The 23,710-nt window shown below is 37.8% G+C and overlaps 1 protein-coding gene across 5 annotated transcripts in view; it reads right to left on the bottom strand.

Moving 5' to 3' along the window:
• Positions 1-6,313: 6,313 nt before the first annotated feature.
• Positions 6,314-23,710, bottom strand: part of LOC136849010 (protein tramtrack, beta isoform-like) — a 93,436-nt gene continuing 76,039 nt past the window's right edge. For 2 of the 5 annotated variants that reach the window (XM_067121847.1, XM_067121848.1), the window contains exon 5: positions 13,732-15,957. In XM_067121847.1, coding sequence (XP_066977948.1) covers positions 15,586-15,957 — 372 coding nt within the window. In that variant the 3' untranslated portion in view covers positions 13,732-15,585. Of the gene's footprint in view, positions 7,029-7,331; positions 9,440-13,731; positions 15,958-23,710 lie in introns of those variants that run through there. The other 3 variants (XR_010856195.1, XM_067121852.1, XR_010856197.1) reach the window with 3 other exon arrangements.

The following is a 23,710-nucleotide window of genomic DNA, read 5'->3' as shown; positions in this document are numbered from 1 at the left end:
TGCTTTAAGTCTAACGCAGCCTAAAGAATCTCCTCTTATCTTATGCAGCAATCACGTGTGTGTGTATTTTATGTATCGACCCGTTTATTTATCAATACATGAGTCGACAGGATAAAGAGAGGATATGAGCGAGCATATACATACATTATTGACAGCAAAACGTCACTTAACACACAAAGGATGGTATCGGACTAAAATTCCAGTAGTCATTGTGTCGTTTATCCTTTGACAGCTGATTTTCAAGAATGTCTCCTGGGTGAATGGCGGAAACAGATAACGACGTATTCGTATTCAGTTCACAAACTTGCCGAGAAGCCTCATCCACGAGTTGAACCCTTTACGATTATAACCCCATCCACCTCAATTCTTCATCAGTGCTTGATTAATACTGCACTTTCTAACACTTCTTTCTGTTAACATTTCTGTTAACATAAAACTCTACGACATACTCCAAAGCTCTTTTGAATATTTTAGCTTTTGGTGCTATTCACATCCTTCAGCTTCATAGCTTCTGCAAAGCTCTAGCAGCCTTCCTCCATCACCTTTCTACCTTTCATTTATTTACATAACGTAAATTTTATCAAGATCCTGATTCAACTCTAATTGTAAATATAATCAGACTTGTCTGTTGACTGCTTTAGCCTACTCAACAAGATCAACTGACCAATTTCTCTTACATCTTCCTTTAAACCCAAAAATCACAATCACGTCTAATAAGACTTCTTTTTCAAAACTTCTCTATTTCACCCGCCTTTACACTGCATTCTTGCCTTGTACTTAATTTTACTTGAAAGCAAACCGTATCCATCTTGCATTTTTTTGTATTATCAGTTTATAACTGTATCTAACTAGCGTACTCCCAAGCCATACATAATAGTATCTACAATGCATGTATATTGCTTGAGATCACAACTGTTTTTTTTTTTTATTATATTCGCAATACAATCAACTGCACCTTACCAGGTATACTAAACCAACCAATGTCACCATAATGCTTTCATTTACCTCTGTCTACTTCTTCATAAAAGTCCATTTCACTTTCATTTACTTCTTATGACCATTTCCTGCTATGTAACAACATAGCACTATCAATCTCAGCACCTTTCCATTAGTCTCCTACTTTTCCATCATCCTTGAATTCTCATAGCCGTTTTCCAACCATTTTAAAATCACATTGAACTCAGTGTCAATCAGTCACATCTGCAACTCAATGTTAACTCCATAGACATAAAACTATAACAACTTCTGACTGCATATCTTATTCGCATATTTTTCTATGGCATTTGCAAACGCTGCTCTGCAACTTTTCTTAAAATTCTTTATTAAGCCCCTGAAAATCTTTTCATTTTCCACTATTCTTTTATCCTTTTCTTGTAAATTAACTTTCGATGTAGGTGATCTCCCCGAATTTAAGGAACTGCGAGATTTCCTACACCAGAGGAAGAAACCATTGAAAATTTTCCCAAAACATGTACCGCAAAAAATACACAGTACAAAAAATGCACCGTTAATACAAAAAAATATAACAAAAAGAAATCATAAGCCTACCATACAAGAAGAATTCGTAATCTGCTCCCACATTATCTCGTCTTGGGATATTCTTTATTGTATAATCAACCTTTTGAAGGTACGTTGCCCTATGCAGCATTCTATCATTTATGTGGTTGGCAATACCTAAATACTTCAAAGGTTGATGGTCAGGCTCGGTAACACTTTCCATGCAGGTATCGGTACAACTTTGTGGCCAACACCACAGTAAAAACATTCTTTTTCAGTGACAGAGTAAGCTTTTCAGCACCATAAGCTTTCTGCTTGCATACTTTGGGGCCACCGTTCACCATCCACATACTGCAGCAACACAGTGACAGTGGCCCGAAACCTATATCAGAGGTGAATAATTATAATAAAATCTTTAAGTTGAATCAGGTTATTTAAGGATGTTATGTCCCCAAAAAAGTTTAACTAATGCTAAGTTAATTTTATTTGACTGGAATTTCTATTTATCATCAGTTAGCGGAGCAGCAATAGTAGCATAGTCTGGTAAACCGTCCTCGGTACTTCCGTTCATTAACTTACTGACATCTCTTCCTATGTCTGCATTAATTCCTCCACCCACTTTACTTCCCAAGCAGTCGGATGGCATAGCAAAGAGTATACTTCTCTATACTTTTTGGGCATTGTTTAATGTACTCAAAACCTACCTTAGAGCTTCCACATGCTCCTCCTAACTCTTGAGTGAATTAAGATATCTACAAACATCACTATATTCTTCATGCCATTAACAATTTCCTATCATGAGATTGAAAGTCGCACTGGTTTAACGACAACCAAATGGCTAAGTAATAAATTGTATTAAAATCACTGTTAGTTTGAAATACTGTTATCCGTACTGTGTTTCTCTAAATTAATTTGCCAATACCCCTACGATAAGCCAGTCTTAGTAAAATAGTTACTTGAGCGAATCACAGTCAAGTTTTGATCAAGCATTGTCTTGGAGTCAGACGCTAAGCTTAATTATTGTGTGTAAATCTAAACATTCGATTAATGCCATCCTTCTGTTTAACTGCAATCAAAGGCGTTGTATAAGGAGAATTAGAATATTCAATCACTCCCAACTCCTACACAATGTTTCATCATCCTAAACTTTCTGTAAAGCATAATATGGTATTGGATAGGACTTACTTGTTGCAAGAATTTTACCCTAAATTTATCACGTTCAAATGCATGTGTCCTGCCAGATACATCTGTAAATACATCTTCATAACCCTACAAAATCATAGTCACATCCGTTGTTCGGTTAATTCTATATTAACTTTAGCATGATTCACATTCTCCCTTTGAATATCACTTGGCAGTCATCATTTCACCACTCTCATCATTATCTTCAAGCACAGCAACTAATGCCAAATAAACCTCATCATTGCCATGTACATTTTACGTGGAGTTTTCATCACACCTCGTATTATTATTTTCTTTACTTACACGGTCATGGTAAACGTTTTAGCATATCAATGTGGTACTTTTGTTTCACACAATGTTCAGTAATAAATTATATCTGCTAACCTTTTTCAGCACATCAAATGAACCCTGATAGTAATATGAAGCTTATTACGACACGTAGGCAACAATAACAAAACTTTGTCCCCTGGAGTAATTTCCCTACAACATGTTCTTTGGCATAATAGTACTGATAACCATCACCAGACTTCTCTAACTCTTATTGAGCCAATTTTCGTATATCTTGTAATCTTTACCTCATGTCCTACAACATACTAATATGCGGACATTGTGTCATTCTCTATTGTAATACCGTCACTCTCATACAGTTCTCTCAAAGACTACTAAGTGGACCTCTCACACTCAGACTATACAGTGTAGTAACTCAAAAGGTGTGAATATTTACCCTTCTGATACGCCCTTTATTAACAGTAAATGCTGGCAGGGATCACAGGGCCTTCAAAATACCGACATACCTGGCAAAAAGAATGACTGAATACAAGCGGTTTTCCGCATCCCTACAGTAAACGACCAGCTATTGAGTCATTGAGTCAAGTTCCATTACATCATGGCGAGACATGCCATCTGGTCTTTTACCTGTCCTACTTTTTGAACTACTGTAAAATGCAAAATACCACGCTTCATAACAAAATTTGTAACATACCCGTTTTACCTTGGCATATTAAAAAATCTTTATCAAATCTTATGATTTGCCTGTAGTTTACAGTTTTCCTTCTGCATTAAGTTACACACTTTAACCTTAAGTTTGGTTTGCTTCTTGACCTAATATCTCGTTTTCTGTACATCATAGGAACAGCACTCGCCTGGATATTTATTATGCTATCAGTATCAACAATTAATCCTATAACCAAGTCGCTTATCGGGTCAGGCATAAAACAGCTAAAATTTTACCCATGAAGTAGGGCGAAACCCCATAATGGGTTTCTATTATCATTCATGTCCCCAAGTAATAAGAACTGAGGGAATTTCCACTATTTAGCTTTGGATATAAACCCAATTCCAGCTATGATATCTTTTCCTATTTAAGAGGTCCAATAAATTTAACAAAGGTGGAGAATTCCTCATATATTAATCCAAACAAATATATAATTATATATGAGACTCTTGGACTTAAACCCGGGAACAAATTCCTGGGGTTCAAGACACCCCCCCTCACCACGTCAAGGTGGTCCCACATCAAGGGGGCCAAACGAGGGAACGCACTGCCTCTTCAAAGAGAGGTAGTCCCTCAGAGGTCCTGCAGGACCTCAGAAGGGAACATCCTCCTTGCCTCTCCAGGTGTTCGAACCCTAGGGGCCGAGACACCTGGCTGGGAACCTAATCAAGCACTGTTTCAGAACTGACCGAGCACTCAAAAGTCAGTACTATACTGGCAGGAAGACCCGAGACACTTGCATGTCTTGGTTCTTTTTCTTGCCTGTGCCTGAACTGAGATGGTGAGAGGTCTCTCTGACATCTGTTCGGGATGCACGAGACTCTGAAGATTCTTGAGCACTTGGTGTGACTCGACAAAGTTGAGCACTCGACACTTCACCAGTCTAGAAGCAGAACTCCTAGGATGGTGGTGGAGCGCAACCGAAGTCTGCATGCCTGCAACTCCCAAAACGCAAGACCCTGGGGTAAGCGATTCGGTTCCTGAGCCCAAAGGCCAGGAAGAGTAGAAGAGAGATCCCACTGCCTCCCTGTGAAGGAAGGCAGCCCCATAGAAGCCTCATGGCAGGACTTCTTAGGAGAGGGAGAGGCAGCCTTCCTCCTCTTCGGCCGTTGTATCGAACACTGTTTCAGAACAAGCCTCAGAAGTAGAAGGGGAGAGGGAAGCAGAAGATGAAGTCGAGGATCAAGTTGAAGATGACTACATCTCACAGAACTTCCTCGATCTCTTCTCTGACATCATCTACACAATGGTGGTCAGGAAACACAGGAACCGCTGGGGCAGCTAAATCAGGACATGCAACGGGATTGGCCCAGGCAACAGGACATCAGGAGAAGCAACAGGAGTAACCAGGGCAGCTGAGGCAGGAGGTACGACAGGAGTGGCCCAGCCGGCAGGAGCTTCAGGAATGTCAGCAGTGGCGACAGGGGCAACCAGGCAGCTGGGGCAGGAGGCACAGCAGGAGCTGCCCAGTGACTGGTCGCCAGGGCAACAGGAGCAATCAAGACAGGAGACACAGCAGGAGTAGATGGGACCACAGATACACGGAAATCATAGACACCAACGTGGACCTACACCATCGCCACCAAGGTACTGTGGTCATTCCTGAAGTAACCATGGTATGAGTGTCACAGGGAAGCTCCTCAATGCTGAGATATCCAACAGTGAGATATCCAGCCATCTACTGCTGCGCCTACAATGCTCACTGTCAACCTGAATAAAAAAGCAAAGGTGATTAGTAGAGGGAGACTCCTCTCACTCTGAGGGGAACTGCCCTACGAAGTGAGAGGAGGCCCCTGAGAAGAGGTTGCCCAACACCACCCCCACCCCACGATCTTCTCCTGATGAGCGAGTGAAGAGGGGGAAGGAGAGACAGCAAGAAGAGAAAGCCTACTGGGAGAGAGAAAGAAGGATGAAGGGGAAGCTACCAAAGGGCGCCATCGGAAGCGAAAACTTTCTGACAACGCCCGGCAACCTTTCTCCACAGTTTCCTCCTGGAAAACTCGTCCACAGTGAGGCGGCAAAGAGCAACAAGGCTATAAAAAATCGTGGGTTTGTATATTAACAAATATCAAATACATATAATATACAGTATACACAAAAAGATAAAAAAAGATCCCACCAGGAAAAGAGTTCAATGACAGTCAGGCAAAGAACTCCGAAAACACGTCTGCAACGCATGATGGTCCAACGCAAACTGGAATGTATACATCCAGGCAGGCAGGTATTCCCACCTAGCGGATGGTAGATGCTGCCTAACCACCTTGTCCAAGAGTTTAACGGCTGTTTCCAGCTTCGCCGTAAGTAATTCCTAATGTAAAGGACCGATGGTTTGTATATCATGTAGGAACAATACAGTTTTCCAAAAATATACATAAGTCCACAATAATCCTGGGTCTGAGCACCATTAAATGTTGTGACTTAAACACAAAAGATATAAAAACATAGGTCAAAAAACAGGAGGGAGAACTCTAGTAGGTTTTCCCAACAAAACTTTTTTTCCTGTTCAAATTCAAACACTGACATATCACAGAGTGCAATAATGGTTAGACTGAGGACACTACTACCCTTTCCTGTGGACCTAAGCTTACCCTGTGGTTTTGCACCTTTTCGGACGAGTATCAGTGGAAAAGGATAAACAAGTAAACTGAGTAAATTCTGGTAATGTATTTTCTATTGTAAAAGATATCTCACAAATTTTATATACAGCTTTTAGTGAAACTCCAATTTATAACAAATAATTCACAATAAACATAAAAAATATAGATAAATGATAATAATACTCAGCATTTCGTACACAGTCAACCAGATAAGTAACCAGAATTGGTAATATTGTAATTATCATATCTTATTCTTCCTTCGAGCAAGTAAAATTATATACGACCTACCAAAAGATTGAATACCAGTTGCACATTTGCATTGGAGTTTGAGTTATGTTCATGGAAACATGTCCGCATCCTTTCTGTGTTTTATATTTGTTTAATCCAACTCCATCAGTTTAGATGTGCAGTCAGCAACTCCTCAGACACAAGAGGATTTTCCTCAATGATAGGGAGCACCTCTGATGATTGGTAGACCTTGAAGCATCAAATCAACTAAACAAATTGCTGCCTTTGATCCCAAAAATGGCTACACTTTTATATTTTTTTTGTTTTGTGTTGACTCATCTCCAAAATTCTTTCTCCTCTTGTAAGTGCGTTGTTACTACTTGGTTTATTTGAATAACTGCCGCATATCGTTGCCGATGTCTTTTCTCAAAGTATGTATTTTGATGAGTTATGTCTCATTAGTATAATATTTGGATTTGCACCCTTTTAGCGTGGTATAAAGTCTAATCATGAGGTAATAATTATGACACCTAGATTAGTTTCGCTAAGTGCCGGTGTTTTGCACAAAGTTCAATAACCCTGTTTAATTCACCTTGCTTTCATTGTTTCGGTGCCGAGTTGAATTTTTTTTTCACCAGTGCTTTAGGATATCATGAATACTGGGATATTACAGTATTTTAAAGCTTTATTTTTGTAGGTTAACATTATTATCAGTATTATTACCGATTTGGTAACGGCTTTATGTCATGATTTTCATCTTGCTTGCAATCGGAAATATTCATGTGTTATGGAAACCTTACCTTAATGTTTTCTATATCTATTATGTAATGAACCATACTGGCATAACATTCCCATCATTCTATTCCACAACTTATGTTTGCTAAAAGAATTGAGATGTTACTGGTAGCTTAAGTGCTATGCTTGCATGCTTTAGTTGATAATGAATGCCTTCATATGTTTAAAATGCAGAGGTCTTTTCTTGCTTGATCATTATGATAGGGGCCACAGTTAGAACTGCTAAATGGGGGCAGTGGGTTATGGGGAAAAACCTCTTTGGCTACCTACTGTTCGTAACAGGGAAAGAGCTTTACTGAACATTTGGAGGGTTATTAGTTGATACATTTCCTCCATTCCTGATGGGATGCAAACATTTCTTTGCTTGTGCTTATGTTTACCTCTAACCATGCATGTGGTGCAAAATACTTACTCTCCTACTGAGCCTGATGTCACTGAAGATGCCAGCACCATTTGTTTGGCTCGTCTTGTGACCCTTTGAGAGCATTCTCTTTTCTGGAGTCCATCCTGTCTGTATCAAAACCTGGCTGGAATCACACTGAATCCTGGCTACTACAGCAACAGTTAGGGTGGATGCAGTAGCCTCTACAGAGGCGGATTACCGTCCTTTTCTGTTATCCAAGAAAGCTTATTGTCATTTGGAAGGGATTCCGTTGATCAGCATCTCTCTCTCTCTCTCTCTCTCTCTCTCTTTCTCTCTCGTTCTCTCTCTCTCTCTCTCTCTCCAAGTTTCATGGCGTTCTCACCGCTCAATTGGAGGGCCCAGCAGGTTCACATCTTTTATGTGTGCACGTCAGAGCCACTTTGGATTTCATCAGGACACCTGGAGCAGTGCTACATGAGCTTCACTCTGTGATAAACCAGTAAGAGTTGATGTAAGCCAAACAAATTCATCCTTACTCAAGCACCCTGCAGTGTCATACATCTATCTCTTATAATAATAAGGATGCCAAACAATGTATCTCACTGTTGTCTATACAAGAAGTGTGACACAGCACACAATGGTATTTCTGGAACAGTCAGAGCCAAGTGCTCCAAGCATTACAGCAAGGTCCATAGAATTTTTTAAATGATTTCTTGTAAGCTCGATTTCCTGACCTTACTCAGAAGGCCGCCCACCACAGCGCCCTAGTTTAATTTTTGTGCTTCCTACAAGGAGGTCTTCCAGCAAAAATAGTTACTCAGGCATATGAAAACTGATGGAGGTGAATCAATTAAATGCGATTTAAAAATGACCACTTCCCGACTACGCAATTCCTGTAGCAAGTCTAGAAATCACATGAAGTGATCTAACTATCACTATTACCAGAAGATATTCTGGCCAGGAATGGATTCTTCCTTTTGTGTCCGGGGAGCTGCAACCATTGGCACATACAAACGTAGGGGTTTATGTTAAAGAAATTAAATTATCCAATGTAATCCACTTTGGCTGGAACATAAATGGGAAGTGACATTACCTGCAAGCAACACCTACTGGAGTTCTCTACAGCCGGAGGTACGAACGAGTTAAACTCGGGATTAATGTAAATATTGTACTGAAATGCAACCAAACTAGAAACTCACATTTCGTATCACTATGGTGGGGACTGAAGAATCCTATACAATTAGACTCATCTTTCAGAAAAAAAATATATTGTAATAATTCAATATAACAAATAAAAAGATGTGATTACGATAATTTTACGATGAGTTATTTGGCTGTTCAAAATATTCATAATAAATAAATAATGTATATAGCATTAAGAGCTCCTAAAATAATGATTACCACTGGGAAAAAACTAATGACAATGAAAAAGGGATTTATATATCTCTAAACACAGATTCATTACCATTCGGTGGGAGTGGTAATGGATGAAACTACCGACGAACAAAACGATTACGATGGAAGGTCAGAGGGAAGGCTTGCGTTGGGGACTGCCGACGCGGTGCACATTTCAGCAAACTGCCGAGCGTGCTTGAATTTCACGTGTCTGATGACGGGGTCTTTCCTCGAAGCTCGGTACTGGCAGAAGGGGCACTGGAAGGGCTTCTCCCCGGTGTGGATGAGCAGGTGGCGATCTCTCTTGTACCGGTCAGTGAAGTAGCGGAAGCAGTGCGGGCACTGGTGGTTTTCCAGACTCCCTTTCCAGTTGGGTGGAGGCATATCCTGGAACAAATAAGAAGTCGTGTTGACTAAAACAAATGGGAAGATGTGTGAACACTTACAGTACAACTATAAGAGAAATTAATAAAACTAAGAAAGACAATTTAAACACGAAAGAAGTAGAGTAAAGGACACGTATTAGAGGTTTCCATTTCCTACGCTGAGATTTTCTCTCAGATTCCCGAAGGGCTTTGTGGCAAAAACCTTGCTGTTTATTCAGGGCACTGAATCACTACAGTGTACTGCAGTTGACCGTATACATTCTATAATGAACTTCGAATATATTAAGACTTTTTAAGTCCGCGGAATATCTTCTATCATTTCATTCAGTGACCATTCTTATTTTACTCAACGCCAGTATTCAAGAGCTTTGAACAACAATAAAATAAATTTTTCTCCATTTATAATGGCATTATATGACTATTGAATGATTAGTTATGAAGGCATTCTATGACTACTGAATAATTCATTTTAGGCTAAAGCGTGAGTTCCTTAAGTAACTTTCGTTATGCAGAAATAGTAGACTGCGCTTAGTCACTTAGTCATTAGGTGATATTCATAATATTAAAGTTTGAATAATCACGTAAGTCATAACGGTTTTCTAAGCAATGACATGAAGGCAGCTCAATTCTCGTCTACCCTCCCATATGTAACCATTTGATATAAGAGAAGAATCGGGAAACGCTCAGCCGGAGGAAACCAATTTTACCGGAGAGCCTAATCAAATTATGAATTTGTATATATATTTTTTAAAGGCAACTGTTCAATATATAAAACAAAAGTATTACCTTGGGTGGAATGAAATACACTAAACTCTCTTGTTTACTATTCACTGAAATGGAGTAGTTCTTGGTACATTGTGTTATAATGCACTTCAAAACTTGCTATAATCGATTTTAGGTGTAAGGAAATGATTGCTTGAAACCATCTGGATCTCAGCAATCACTTTCTTTCATTTCACATAAGCACAGCTCATGTATCAGATCAGTTCATTGTTCCTAAATCACGTTACCTATAAACATATCCAATTTCAAATATCTTTCAGTGAGAGTGCCCCAAGTTTTATTTCAAAAGCAAATGATACCGAATGAAGGAAATATTTCTCAGTCACAATAATGTCCGGCAAATCTTTACACGTATTACAAAGTATATTTTGTTTCTATTCAAAATTCCACTACTGACCCATAGGAAAAAATCTCGCAACAGGCACTTAGGTAAGGTTCAGGTACATTTTTGAAGCAATAATTGTGGAGTGAATCCTAAAGTCTCCAAATATTTATTCGCATGGATCACTTATAACCTGGATACTTCCCCATTGAACAAATAGAGCAATCATTCACTTCCTTTGGTCAAATGTTCTTGAGGCAGACTTCATATCAAAACGAGTCCACAATGGACGTTGCGAAATTAGCATTTTCGCTTGATAGATGAAAAGAGAACCTCGGGTACATGTCACTAGAATATTCCCATTTGCTTTAAAGTTGGCCCAAAAGTAAAACCTTTTACTGAACAGTAGTGTAATTGAGCCGACTCGCCAGAAACCGGAGACATATGGTTTACTTTCACGAATCTACAGCAAAGTCTTTCTTAAAGGTAGAGTCTTCCTTGATCAACTGTTTGTAGATTGTGCTACTCATAAAATTAATCTTTATTCTCTTTATAAAAAATCAACCTCAAAGGTGGTGAACGAATTTCTTACAAGAGTTGCAGGCTTTTTATTCTGTCACTTTTATACTTTCAAGTAAGATGGGACTGATGCTATTTCCTATTCAGAGTACTATATCCAAAAACGGTTACTAATGGGCTCTCTGGATAAACACTGCTGGAACAAACTTCAGGCCAGTCGTCTTTCAGTGGAAGAGTAAGGTCGGTTCCTTTTATCTAGGAATCTAATTTCAATTTGCTTTTTCGTTGTGATAGCATCCCCTTACAGTTTACTGTCGTCCCTTTGACAGACAGGGTTAGGGCACAGCACATTTCTTTTAGACTTCGGAAAAGGTTTCAGTTTACAATCCTCAAATATTGTTTTGCGTGGTCTCTCTTTGTTGACAGATTGAGATGTGGTTCTTTGTGCTAAGATCAAGTTTCCATTTCCTTGTTCCAATTCGCTTGCATTTATTGGCATGGCATCGATCCTATGAAAGCCAAATTCCCCCCAACTTCTACAATTGCAAAGGCCAGACCTTATGGAGGCTATCGAAGTTGTTAAACTATACGAGACTGAAGAATGACCATTATTTGTTTTCTTCTTCAGGTGGTGGCTTAAGAAATTCTAGTTTTACTAGCTCTGGCTGATGGAGGAAATTGCTAGAGCTCCGCTCTTATAAAATGGATGTTGATTTCAGTATGATTTACTGCTTAAGGAGTTTTATTTAAAAGTAAACGGCCTCAAACATCCTTTAATAGAGAATTTCTTAATTAACTGTATGCACAGGAATGACGGCAGCATTTACCAGTTACTACTGGAGTAAAGGTAGTTCAACACAGACCTTCCCATATATATATATATATATATATATATATATATATATATATATATATATATATATATATATATATATATATATATATATATATATATATATATATATATATATCTTGTTTATCGTAAACTGATGACAACCTGTAAATAAATGTTGGTAAAGTAACCTTTACCTCGCGTTTTATTTATCATTTTTTTAACAGGCAACATTTGTAAATTTATGGAATAGTTGTCAGTTCGTGTTCTTAAGTAACATTACTCTGAGAGGATGATCCACATCCACACAAGTGTACAGCAAAGAGGCCTTTTAAACAATCCCTTACAACATTTTCAAAACTGATACGGATGTAGTTCGCTCTTTTAACTGGATACCGTATTCATCTCTGCCCTTCAATATGTATTAAGCTTGCTTGATGGTCTTGACACCAAATAAAAGGACTTGAAATCATAAACATCTTATTATATGATACCCATAAAGCCACACGTCATCCACTGCGCACACACTGTAGGTACAGTATCTTGTTTTTTCTCAGTAAAATTTCGACGCTGGAAACAGCAACAATAATTTGAACGTATGGATACGTTGAATGTGGAATTTAGGCCAAAGGCCAAGCACTGGGACCTATGACGTCATTCAGCGCTGAAGAAATTGACAGTATAAGGTTTGAAAGGTGTAACAGGAGGAAAACCTCGCAGTTGCACTATGAATCCATTGTTAGGAGAGGGTGGAAAGCAAGATTGAAGAAGAGGAATTTGAAAGGGGTTGCAGGTAGGGGCCGAAGGCACGCTGCGAAGAACCTTAAGTAATGCCTACGGTACACTGACAGTACTGGCCCCCTTCGGGGAACGCATGGATATGACAGAATACTCGTTTACACTTTATTCTCTTTTCACCGACCTTAGTCGAGTTCCTTGCAATGCTTGAAATTAATAATCAACAGATTTTACAGGAAGCAGGCAATGAAGAATAAATCTTATTAGTCACACGGAAAAGTTTGATATCAAACCTAGTATCTTCCTTGTTCAACGCTTCTTACAGTTTGCAGTCTTTGAATGGTAAACATTAAACAGTTTTTTTTTTTAAGAAAATCTTACTTGTGCGTTTTTATACTTCTGAAAGATTTCTGGTATACAAAATATTATAATTCTCTATGTGGAAAAAGGCCTTAAGTAATCTTTTCCTGAATATGTTGTATTCATATAAAATGAAGACCTCAGACAGAAACAAGAAATGAACCAGTCTCCTCTTGTGTGGACGTGTACAGTCAATTCTTCATTCTAAGAAGGAAATTTGCACTGGAAAACACATCAGGGAGGGCTATAATCTACAGGATAAATTTCCGTTAGTTTTTCCACTGCTGTTTTGCAAGAAGCTTATAGATGAGACAAATGAAAAATTTCCATCAAGAACATGACAACTTCGGAGCAGTTGTTAAGTATACCTTAGTTTTACCAGACCACTGAGCTGATTAACAGCTCTCCTAGGGCTGGTAAATTGTGAACTTCTAAAGCAATTCCTTCTGGTCTTTAACACCAGCTGAATGTCTAGCCTACATCATTTTAAAAGGGCTACCATGTTAGCATTACAGATAATCAGGTATGGTATGTGGATTTAGCAAACGACCTTTGGAATTTTCTGAGTACATCGGGTATACATGTCAAAATCAACAAGTTTTAAAATATGCAATCCATTCGTAATCGTATATTTTATTACTTGCTTCTCAAAGAGCAATTTCCCTGAGAAATCTGTTGTCATTCTCTATAGATAAATCTCGTAAAAGCAAACAACAAATGAATATGAAAAAACTCCAAGTAAATATTTCAGCTTTATTTAACACTGACTGTACAGTGAAAACAAGAACGACCATCAAAGACTTAGAAACTGAAATCATTTCCCGTCTCTGTAGCCGCAGACGATTCTTTGAAGACAGGGGGAGGTGAGGGAACAAAATAGGATAAAGCAACCTTCATGCTCTCAGAGAATATCAGTAGCTTTGCTTAAACCCTCGTCTGACTAGAGCTTACTCTTGAAAAGCATGTCGACTTAAGACCATACAGAATCAATCTTGTCAAAGAATTATTATATATAAATACTAAATATTCAGACATGAAAATAACAAAATCCATCAACTAAGATTAAGACAGGCATTGTTTTTTGATGCTAGATATTGTACAAACTCTTAACAGCAAAGACTAACAAATTCTTATGAACACCTCATGATAACTTCTTATAGCTCACATCAGAGAGAATGGGCAGATAACATCTTCGCATTAAATAGCACCATGACTTCACACCACAGAAATAATTATAGACAGACATCACGGATGCCATAATCGTAGCATAACAATCATAAGAAAGAAGACAGGTTGGGGTTAATAACAAGAAAAAAGTTTTAGGCGCAAAGTTTTCCTGACCATCACTAGAACAAAAGCTTTCCTTGGTAAAAGATGTGGGAAGAATGTCAACCTAAATTTGTATGAACATAATAAAAAATATGATTCATGAACGTGTTGTCTATTGTTCGGAAAAAATCACAAGTCAGGAAACTAGATAACGACAAGGAACAATTCCAAAGTCATTCAAGTTTTAATTAGTCACACGCTGACCCTCAAAATATTTCTTAATCCCTTCCCAACAAAATCGCATTTTACATTCAACGGTTCAGGTGAAAGAATGCAAATGATGTCCTTCCTGTACATATGATCAGTCGGCTGGCATTTTCTCGCTATTCTGTTTCAGTTAAAAAGTTACAACATCGTTGCTTTAAGATCATGATTAACGCGCAGCTTTTCCCTCGTCAGCCCTTTCCGGCGAGACACAACGAATGACGTGGTCAGATACATCAGATACTTTACATTCCTCTTTGACTATGCAATTACAGGTATTCGTTGTTGACAGTGTAACTGCCTGTGTTCGATGATCGAGGAAAAGGTATGGTTCAAATGATAATTTAAGATTCACGTTTTTGACCAAAGGATCTAAGTAAAATTACTAATTTGAACAATATGACCTTGGGGAACATAGACGTATATCAAGCAACAGGGGATTTCATACTAAATCAAATTAAACAATCACAAATTAATTCCTGGAAAAAAGCTTACTATACAGCTTTTAGTATTCTAAGCAACGAATGAAACACGGGCTTTAAAATAAAAGACCATATATCCCATTTAATTCAGCATACGGGATTTCTTTTCATGATCACTTGAGATTCTACAAACGTTGGGCTAAGCTTGCTTCCTACTCGGTTAAGAATCACATTCTTCAACCTACATGGAAGACAGTAAGTATATATTAGAAACCCCACTTGAGAGCTTGAGAGAAAAAAATAAACCTTAGTCCCAAACTCATGCAGAGTAATACCGTCCCAAGAAGAGCCTAAAGTAGCTATACTAGTTCTGAACCTTTCTGTTCACGTCAAAAATCGCATACTCTTAACAAAAGCGAGAAACTATTCATCCCTAACACGTCACAAGGAATATTTCGAAAAGAGGAAGAAACCTACATTCTGGTGCATCATTATGCTCAAACCCTGAGTCAGTAACAACGGGAATCATTGCACATACATTAAAGTCAGCAGGGGAAGAGATTTCCAATAAACTTCAAGGGGTGCTTCATTTCCACGAAAAACAAGAAAAAAAAAAACTTAGGGCGTCAGAGTAAGTTTTACTCCGACTGAGGAAGGCTCTGCGTATCTAGAGCTGCCTCTTCTGGTGAAAATAAATTAATCTGAACCATATTCAAGCTCTGGGAATACAGAGACTGAGACGCGTTTGAATGTCCAGACGAAGTCGCTGTCACCGCCTCTGATCTCGGGGGACCACCTCCTACATTGTGGAGCTTCATGTGCCTGGCCACATGGTATTTGTAGGCCGACCTGTAGTCACAGTTGGGACACTCGTACGGCTTCTCCCCAGTGTGGGTGCGCAGATGGCGTTTGAGGATTGATTGGAACATGAAGGACTGGGGACAATAAGGGCAATGGTGTTGCGCGATGATCTCTCGTTGAAAGAAGCCCCCCGGCCCTCCGTTTGACCCCTAGAATGAGATAAGAAATCGGTCAGAGTTCATTCAAACTTCTCATTTACAAGTAGAATTTATTTTTCAGAGGCAATCACGTTTACAGTTATTTATCAAGAATGTTTGCATGATGCTATTAGACAGCTGCCTTAGGTTATCTTTCTGTGGAAGTTGAATTAATTTTTCTTTTCAAGTTTAGACTTCAGCAGTACTGTCTGAATGTAAATGAAAGCAATTAACTTCAGAGCTTGCACGCCACAGACATTAACAATTTTATTTGTAAAAATAACTCTTTATTGTGCAATATTTTGCCAACAATTTTGTCTCTTAGACAATATACTGCGTATATAAATATATAATAAAACTCAGTCTCATTCTGATGATTAAAAGAGGGCTTCTTTCAGCAAGAGTTTACCACACATTGCATAAATATTTGACTATGAAGAACAGCTTACAAATTCATATAGAAAATGCAAGGATAATAATCAACTAAAGATGCATATACTAATTTTCTAAAACTTACACAGGTACTAAAATAAAATAAATGAAGATTAAATAATAGACTTACGTCACCAAAACGTCCATGCCCAAATTATTTACAAGGTTTCTATTGACCAACAGTGTAGCAATAAGAAGAGTATCAAGAAGCATAATACTAACCTGCTGAAATCACATTATTAGAGAGAGAATTCTGTAAGTATATATGAAGATGATGGAATTTCTAAATTTCAAAACTTTACAGAAACAAATAATTCATAACAGTTGTCTGCTGTACGAAGTTCGTAAAAATATACTGTTCATTTATGAAATGAAGGTGCAAGAACAAACGACTTTGGCATATTCACAGCATAATAAGGAGTACTGTAAAAGATCAGAACTTTATGTCTCCTATTAAAGTCAGTCTGCCCACTTACGTGAAAGAAAACAAGATTTCGAACACTGGATAGTATAGATCCTGCCCTTCAAAGGAGGCGTAAGAAAGAAGCAGACGAATCTGAAAAATACCGGCTTCATTATTTGGTTAAAAAAGTTATCAACTTCATGACATCAATATATTTCCTATTGTAACGTCCACAGCGCTCTAAGAAGTATTGTTGCAATATCAAAATATGCAGATAAAAAAATAAAAGGAATATAAATAGCGCATGGAAGATACAAACTCTTGCCAATGCGCCAGGAGTGTTGTCAAGCCAGTAACTGTTAAAAGGCCCAGGAAACCTAAGCTGAAAAGAATATTGTTAAAAGCCTATACACTGAGACTGGAAATTTTTCAAAAATATTAAAAGAGATAACTACCACAATGAATGACAAAGAAAAAGAATGAAGAAATCAGCTCAATGTCCCGTCCTTACACTGGTGACCCCGGGGTGACACGAAAGAGCGGCCGACCCAAGATGACGACCCACGCGCCAACAGACCCTTCGCCGCCTCGCCGCTTCCCGCCGTTCCCGAGCTCTAAGTAGATGTTCGACCCTCCGAGATGACCCACCCCAAACCGGAGCCCTGGACGCCTCCGCCAGGAAACCTGAAGCCGCCAGCGCACTCGTACCGGACGAGCTGACCAACGAAGGACCAGCCAACGTCATCTTTCAGCCTGCTGCCGCCCCCCTCGAGCTGGCTACCAAGGATCAGCCGCCGTCATCCTTCAGCCCTCGAGCCGGCTACCGAAGGATCAGCCGCCGTCATCCTTCAGCCGTCCCCCTCCAGCTGGCTACCGAAGGATCATCTGACGTCACCCTTCAACCCGCTACCGTCCTCCTCGAGTTCCTGCCGGCCGCTGCCGCCCTTCAGCCTCCTACCCGCCCCTAGCCCAAGCCCTTCGAGCCAATTACAATTGTCAGCAAGACGATTTCCGCATCGATGCCTTGCTTGGGGTGGAGGGGGGGGGGGAGTATTGTAAGAGCCCGACGCCGTCTCTTCCAAACACACGTGTGTGTTCGTCATCCATTGGAGGGGACAAGCCAAAACAAAGAGCGTCTCATTTTCTTTCTCTGATGTAACGAAACTGCTGCCATACAATATTTCCGTCTGTTTCTCCCTAACCATTGTTGTCTTGATATATGTACAATCACCACTATTTGCAATGCCAAGCAAGCATTCTAATCGTGTATTCATAATGTTCCACCGAATCTTCTGTATCAAACTGTATGTATGTTTCTGTTTGTGAAGACGCCAAACGTCTCGCCATTTCACATTATATTATGCTACTGCATTGTGTTCATTAATCTGTCTCGAATCTCATCATTTGGCCATATGTAGAATTTCCTGGCCTTTCCATTGATGTATGTTTTAACACTGTACTTTTATTGTGTCTCTCAATATCGCCACCTGCTTGTCTGCCGACAAACACAGATGTCTGAATCTTTACCTCTGTTTTGTTTTGTCTGTGTGTAGATGCTACTTTACAATTCTTCTTTTTCATCTGCACTCCCACGCCTGTAACATCTGATGGGTACCTTAGGGTTCAAAGAAGATTCTGTTAAACCTTTTCATTTCATTCAAAATTTATGTATCATAATAAAGGGCTGCTACCCAGCAAGAGCCATCAACATATAGTGCGGGCTGCACAAGGCCAGCTAAATCAACAAAACAATTCACAGGCTGTGTACATTCATTCAGTAAAACAACAAATGGAACCACCAATAAACCTGTAGCTAAACTGAAATAACAATGCCAGTAAGGAACTACCGATAAACCGGTAAACACCCAGCCAGTATGTCACTCAATGTCCCGTCCTTACGATAGTATATATTTTTAATTTTAAATCCACCTTTTTACAACAGTTCATATATCGGTAAACAAATGGTTCCTATTAAATACATTCCGGCTTTAATAGCCAATTCCCTAATGTTCTCCCGCCAGAATTTTGAGTGGCTGCAATTTTTGACGAATACTTTTGGAAAAAGCAAATTTCTGATGAAACAACGAGTATTACGGCCGTTGTCAAGGCAACCATTCTGGAAGTTTCGGGTTGAAACAACAATTCCAAGTATGTTTTTTTTACAATATTTTGCAAAATAATGTCATTATCACAGATGATTATACTTTCATGTCTGTTATATTGTAATTATTCTGTATACTGTATATATATACATATATATAAGCTAAAAATATAACTAAAAGGGGCTTGGTAACTAATGTTTATAAGTGAGGTTTACGCAGCTAAAGAGATGTCTCTTTGGGATGTCTCACACACCAGGTTGCCATTTGGCCGTTTTTGCGGCCAAATTTCTCAAATTTGGCCGTATACAAAATTGACTGGCCGTGAAAAATGTAGACATCCACGCCCAAATTATTTGGCCGAATTGTGTACTGAAACGATTTTATCCTCCAAAAACCAATAATTTCAGTTATTTCAGTTCTCCTTTACAAAATCCCACCCATTCTTCTTCAAAAATATCACTAGATAATTCACTCCGAATTTTTGTTTACATTTTGAACAGCTGTTGTGGAGTCTTAAAGTATGAAAGTTCAAGGGAAGTCGGACTGTTAAAGAATTAGGAAATTTGTCATGGCTTGTCTTACAACACCAACAAGCAATGCTGTTGTGGAAAGGATATTTTCTTTGGTAACACGTGTCAAAAGTAAATCAAGAAATCGTCTCATGTGTCAAAAGTAAATCAAGAAATCGTCTTAGTTCAAGAATGGTGAAAGCCCTCATTAGGATTCGAACGCATCTGCAGTTCGTTGGAAAATGGTATCACAGACAATGCTGGATTTATTTAACTAGGTCAATATGTATGAGAAAGAGGAGCCAGAGGCCGAAGACGATCCAGATCTTCTTGGATTTATCAAAATGATCTAAGAAAAAGCAACAAATCCAGAGCAGAATGAGTGTAAAAACAGTGTTTATGATAAATAAGGAAAACAGTGAAAATTTCACTGATAAGTAATACATGAAAGCTTGTGCGTGTGATGTAATTTATTTGTGTATAAAATTCAAGAGACAACATTTTAGTGTACAGTTTATATGTAAATAATGAGGCTACAGCTACTTTAACACTCCAAAAAGTTAGGTAGACCATTTGCTCATATTTACTATCATTATTATTATTGTTATTAGCATGTGTATATATATATATATATATATATATATATATATATATATATATATATATATATGTATGTGTGTGTGTGTGTGTGTGTGTGTGTGTGTGTGTGTGTGTGTGTGTGTATGGGATATAAAATTTGGCCGTATACCAAAACCTGTCTGGCCGATTTGGCCGCGAAATTTGCAAAGTCTGGCCGTAAGGTGTCTCCGTGATCTGGCATCCTTAAAAATTAAATAATAATTAAATCAGACACACTCACATGTGCTGTTCAGTGGCTTTGGCGTCGTGTATTCACATTTCTTCTGCTACTGAGCCTCTATATTCGTGTGCGTGCATCTACGCAATGGCCCGACGCAAGGAATATCTCAAGAGAAGTGCAGAAAATGTTAAGATAACGGGAGAGGTAAAAAAAAGCAAGACTTCATGGCAGAGAAACGAGTATAACTCTTGGGAGACAAGCAAGTGTAACCACCTCAGGCCCTTCGGCCACAACCGCTTCCAATCAGTGTTGCCAGGTGCCAGCTTTCCAATTCCTGTATATTTAGCTTCAATATTTCTTGATATCTATGAAAATTTTTGTAGATCGTAACTTTGGAGTCTTTAAATATAAAGGTGTTAAAATGTATTATTATAATGTTTTCAGTAATTCCCTCTAGCTTTTAACAGATAGCTGCATTCAACAAGATTTCCTCAATATATATATATATATATATATATATATATATATATATATATATATATATATATATATATATATATATATATATATATATATATATATGAAAGCTAGACGCCATGGTATTGACATGTAGCTACTATTCACACAAAATATTTCATCCGGATATGCGAGGTTATAGTAAAACCACACAATCCCCACAAATAATACCTTTAATATTATCAAAGCTGAAAAATTATGTTAACAGTGGTAAAATGAAAATATTACTGACTACTCAACCTTTAGTAATTAAAAAAAAGACAGTCACAGTATTTTAGTCACTCGACTCACTACCATCTGCTTCCTCAGGATTTGATGCTTTATACACGGTGTCTTTTACCATATCTAGCGTCTGTTGTGGTATGGGAATGTCATAGCATGTATTTGACACTGTGAAAAAAATATATAGAAGCCTCTTTGTATGCAACATTCCACTGCGTCAGACAGTCAGTGGGTCGCTCGCATCTTTTTCAACTTTTTTACTCCATGTAGACGAATCGAGTCCTTAAGTCTTAGGACACAAAGACCAAAATCACATGCATCCTATAAATTCATGACAAGGGTTACATCCAATATCTGTATCTAAATAATCTGATACTCAGAATTACTTGTCAATTACTTTAGGCATAATTTTGGCTAACTATCCTCTAGAGCTTACATTTTGCAAAATATTCTGTAGATTTTTCTGTAAAAAAACAGGATTTTCTGTAGATTTAGATAGATTTTGAAGAAAATTCTTTGTTTCTATATTTTACCCCGTACATCATCCGAAAGGTCCCCACCAGCGCCGTGAAAAGAAAGTCGCAGATTGGAAAAAAAGAAAAACGTGGTGATACTGAAAACATTTTCGTGACTAAAGAAAGTATGAAAAATTTAGCAGCAGAAATTTACTGTTCAGAGTGTTCCAGAAAAAACTATGCGCTGTGTTTTCACGAAAAGGCAAGCAGATACGAAGATGAAAATACAATGTAGTGAGTGGAAATATGTTGTTTTTGATAATGATAAAGACAACCATCTCTCCAAGAGAAAAAAAAAGGCATGCGTGTCATAACAACACAGTTTTCATGACTGCTGAGTTTGCAGCGGCCACAAGCTGGTTCCACCACTGCTTGGACTTCCCAACACCATGATACTGGATAAATTCCTAAAAACATAGGACCAAATAATGGATAATGCATTAGTGAGAAAATGCAGATAAAATCACCACAGACAAGAGTTCCTTTCCAGGAGAGGAAACTCGCTTTCACGTGCCAATAACCCAAAAGTGGAAAAAGTAAGTTTTCACTGCTTAAAGCTGCTTCATTAATTCAAGGCGATTTTCAAAATTCTTTTTTTTTTTGCGTTGTATTTGTCTTTTAAAGTTCAGTAATAATAATTAACATTTTTTCCTTCTGCAATGTATTTTTTATGAAAATAAATAAAATTTTGGTTTCTCCTACACACTTTTTGGTTAATGGAATGCTTTACCACACTATTTAGTTTTAAATTCACACTTAGAAACTACTAAATTCTCTTTGTTTTTTCTTCTCTTTTCCATAAAATGAACTTCGGCAGCTAGGAACTTAATTTACATTGTAATAGTATCCTAAAACAAGGGTTTCAGTCATATTTATGCATTTTATTAGATCCTACTATTGAACCCACTCCCCTTAAAGAGCCACTGTAGCATTAACCTCTCCTCCCACAGCACCACAGATCTGATATCCGTTTCATTCTTATGACGAGACTTCTACTTCAATATAAATAGGTTAGTACTGAGATCAGCATGAAGAAAAAGACGTAACTGAAATATGAGTTACTTACTGGCAGTATGTACGTGTAATAGTGTAATGTGTGTAATAGTGTAGATGTGTATGGAAACAATCACAATGGAAAACTTGGTTATAGTTCAAGGGGTTGCCTCTGTATCTCATTTTCAAGCAAATATTTTGTTTCCTTTTTTATTTACAACAACACATAATGTTCACTTAAAGAAGTTAAGTTTTTCACTTAACACTCACATAACTGCATTGATTTGTAAAGTATAAAAGACATGAAAGCATGTACTTTATGAACTTACAGTCAAAAGTTAACTTGGGGATTAGATTCTGGGGCCCTGCCCAAAGCAAGAAAAAAATCACAGGTTTTAATCTCTTATATAAAATGATGCAATACACTGTATTAAAGGGTACTTGCACTCATATACATAACCTATGCCCATGCATCTGCATGCAGTACATACTGTAATAATCTCTTAATTTATTTATATTGTTATTACACTGCTTTGGTTAAGGGGTAAAAATGTCCACACACTACCAGTACCAAGCAACCCTCATAGCCCCAACTGCATTAACCAACAATGCAACAATGTAATTATTTATTCAAGACAAATAGCTTTCAGTTATGTAAATGAATGACTTGAAAGACAAGATTTAAATACAGAACAGAATGCTAATGAATAGGAAAAATATAAGTTTATTCTCTCTTCCTCTCGAATTTTAATTGATATAACTAATTTTAGCATTCACTCTTAAACAGCAGCAATTACCATAAATTTATTCTCTCTCTCTTGTTGAAGTTCATTAGTAACATTAAATCTGACCAAGCAAGCCTTGAATTCCCTCTTATATAAGTGATTAATCTAAATTCATTTTCACCTTATCCTTCCCTCTTTTACTCTTTCCCATTAAGTACATAACAGAATTTACCTAAGGAAACCTGACATTTGATCTTTTATAACACTGTATACCATACTTTCATTTTTGAGTAGTAGTTGTATGTCAGTAGTCATGTGTATATTTTATAATTCTCATTTCTACTTTACACTATATATAACATTGTATTGTAAGGTGATAATAGTAACATAATTACAAAAAACTTTTCTGTACAGGGTTGAGGTGAAACTCTTTATACTTATTCATTACTTTCTGGTGTCTAGCAAATTCAAACTTTTCCTTGTGTAAGTTCCTTGGATATAAAAAAAAGTATTCTTAAGTGTGTACGTGTATTTTCAAATTATATATAT

The sequence above is a fragment of the Macrobrachium rosenbergii genome, chromosome 20 (assembly GCF_040412425.1).
Source record: "Macrobrachium rosenbergii isolate ZJJX-2024 chromosome 20, ASM4041242v1, whole genome shotgun sequence".
NCBI classification, from domain to species: Eukaryota; Metazoa; Arthropoda; class Malacostraca; order Decapoda; family Palaemonidae; genus Macrobrachium; species Macrobrachium rosenbergii.
The sequence above is the reverse complement of the archived record's forward strand: the minus strand, read 5'-3'. Positions and strand labels throughout refer to the sequence as shown.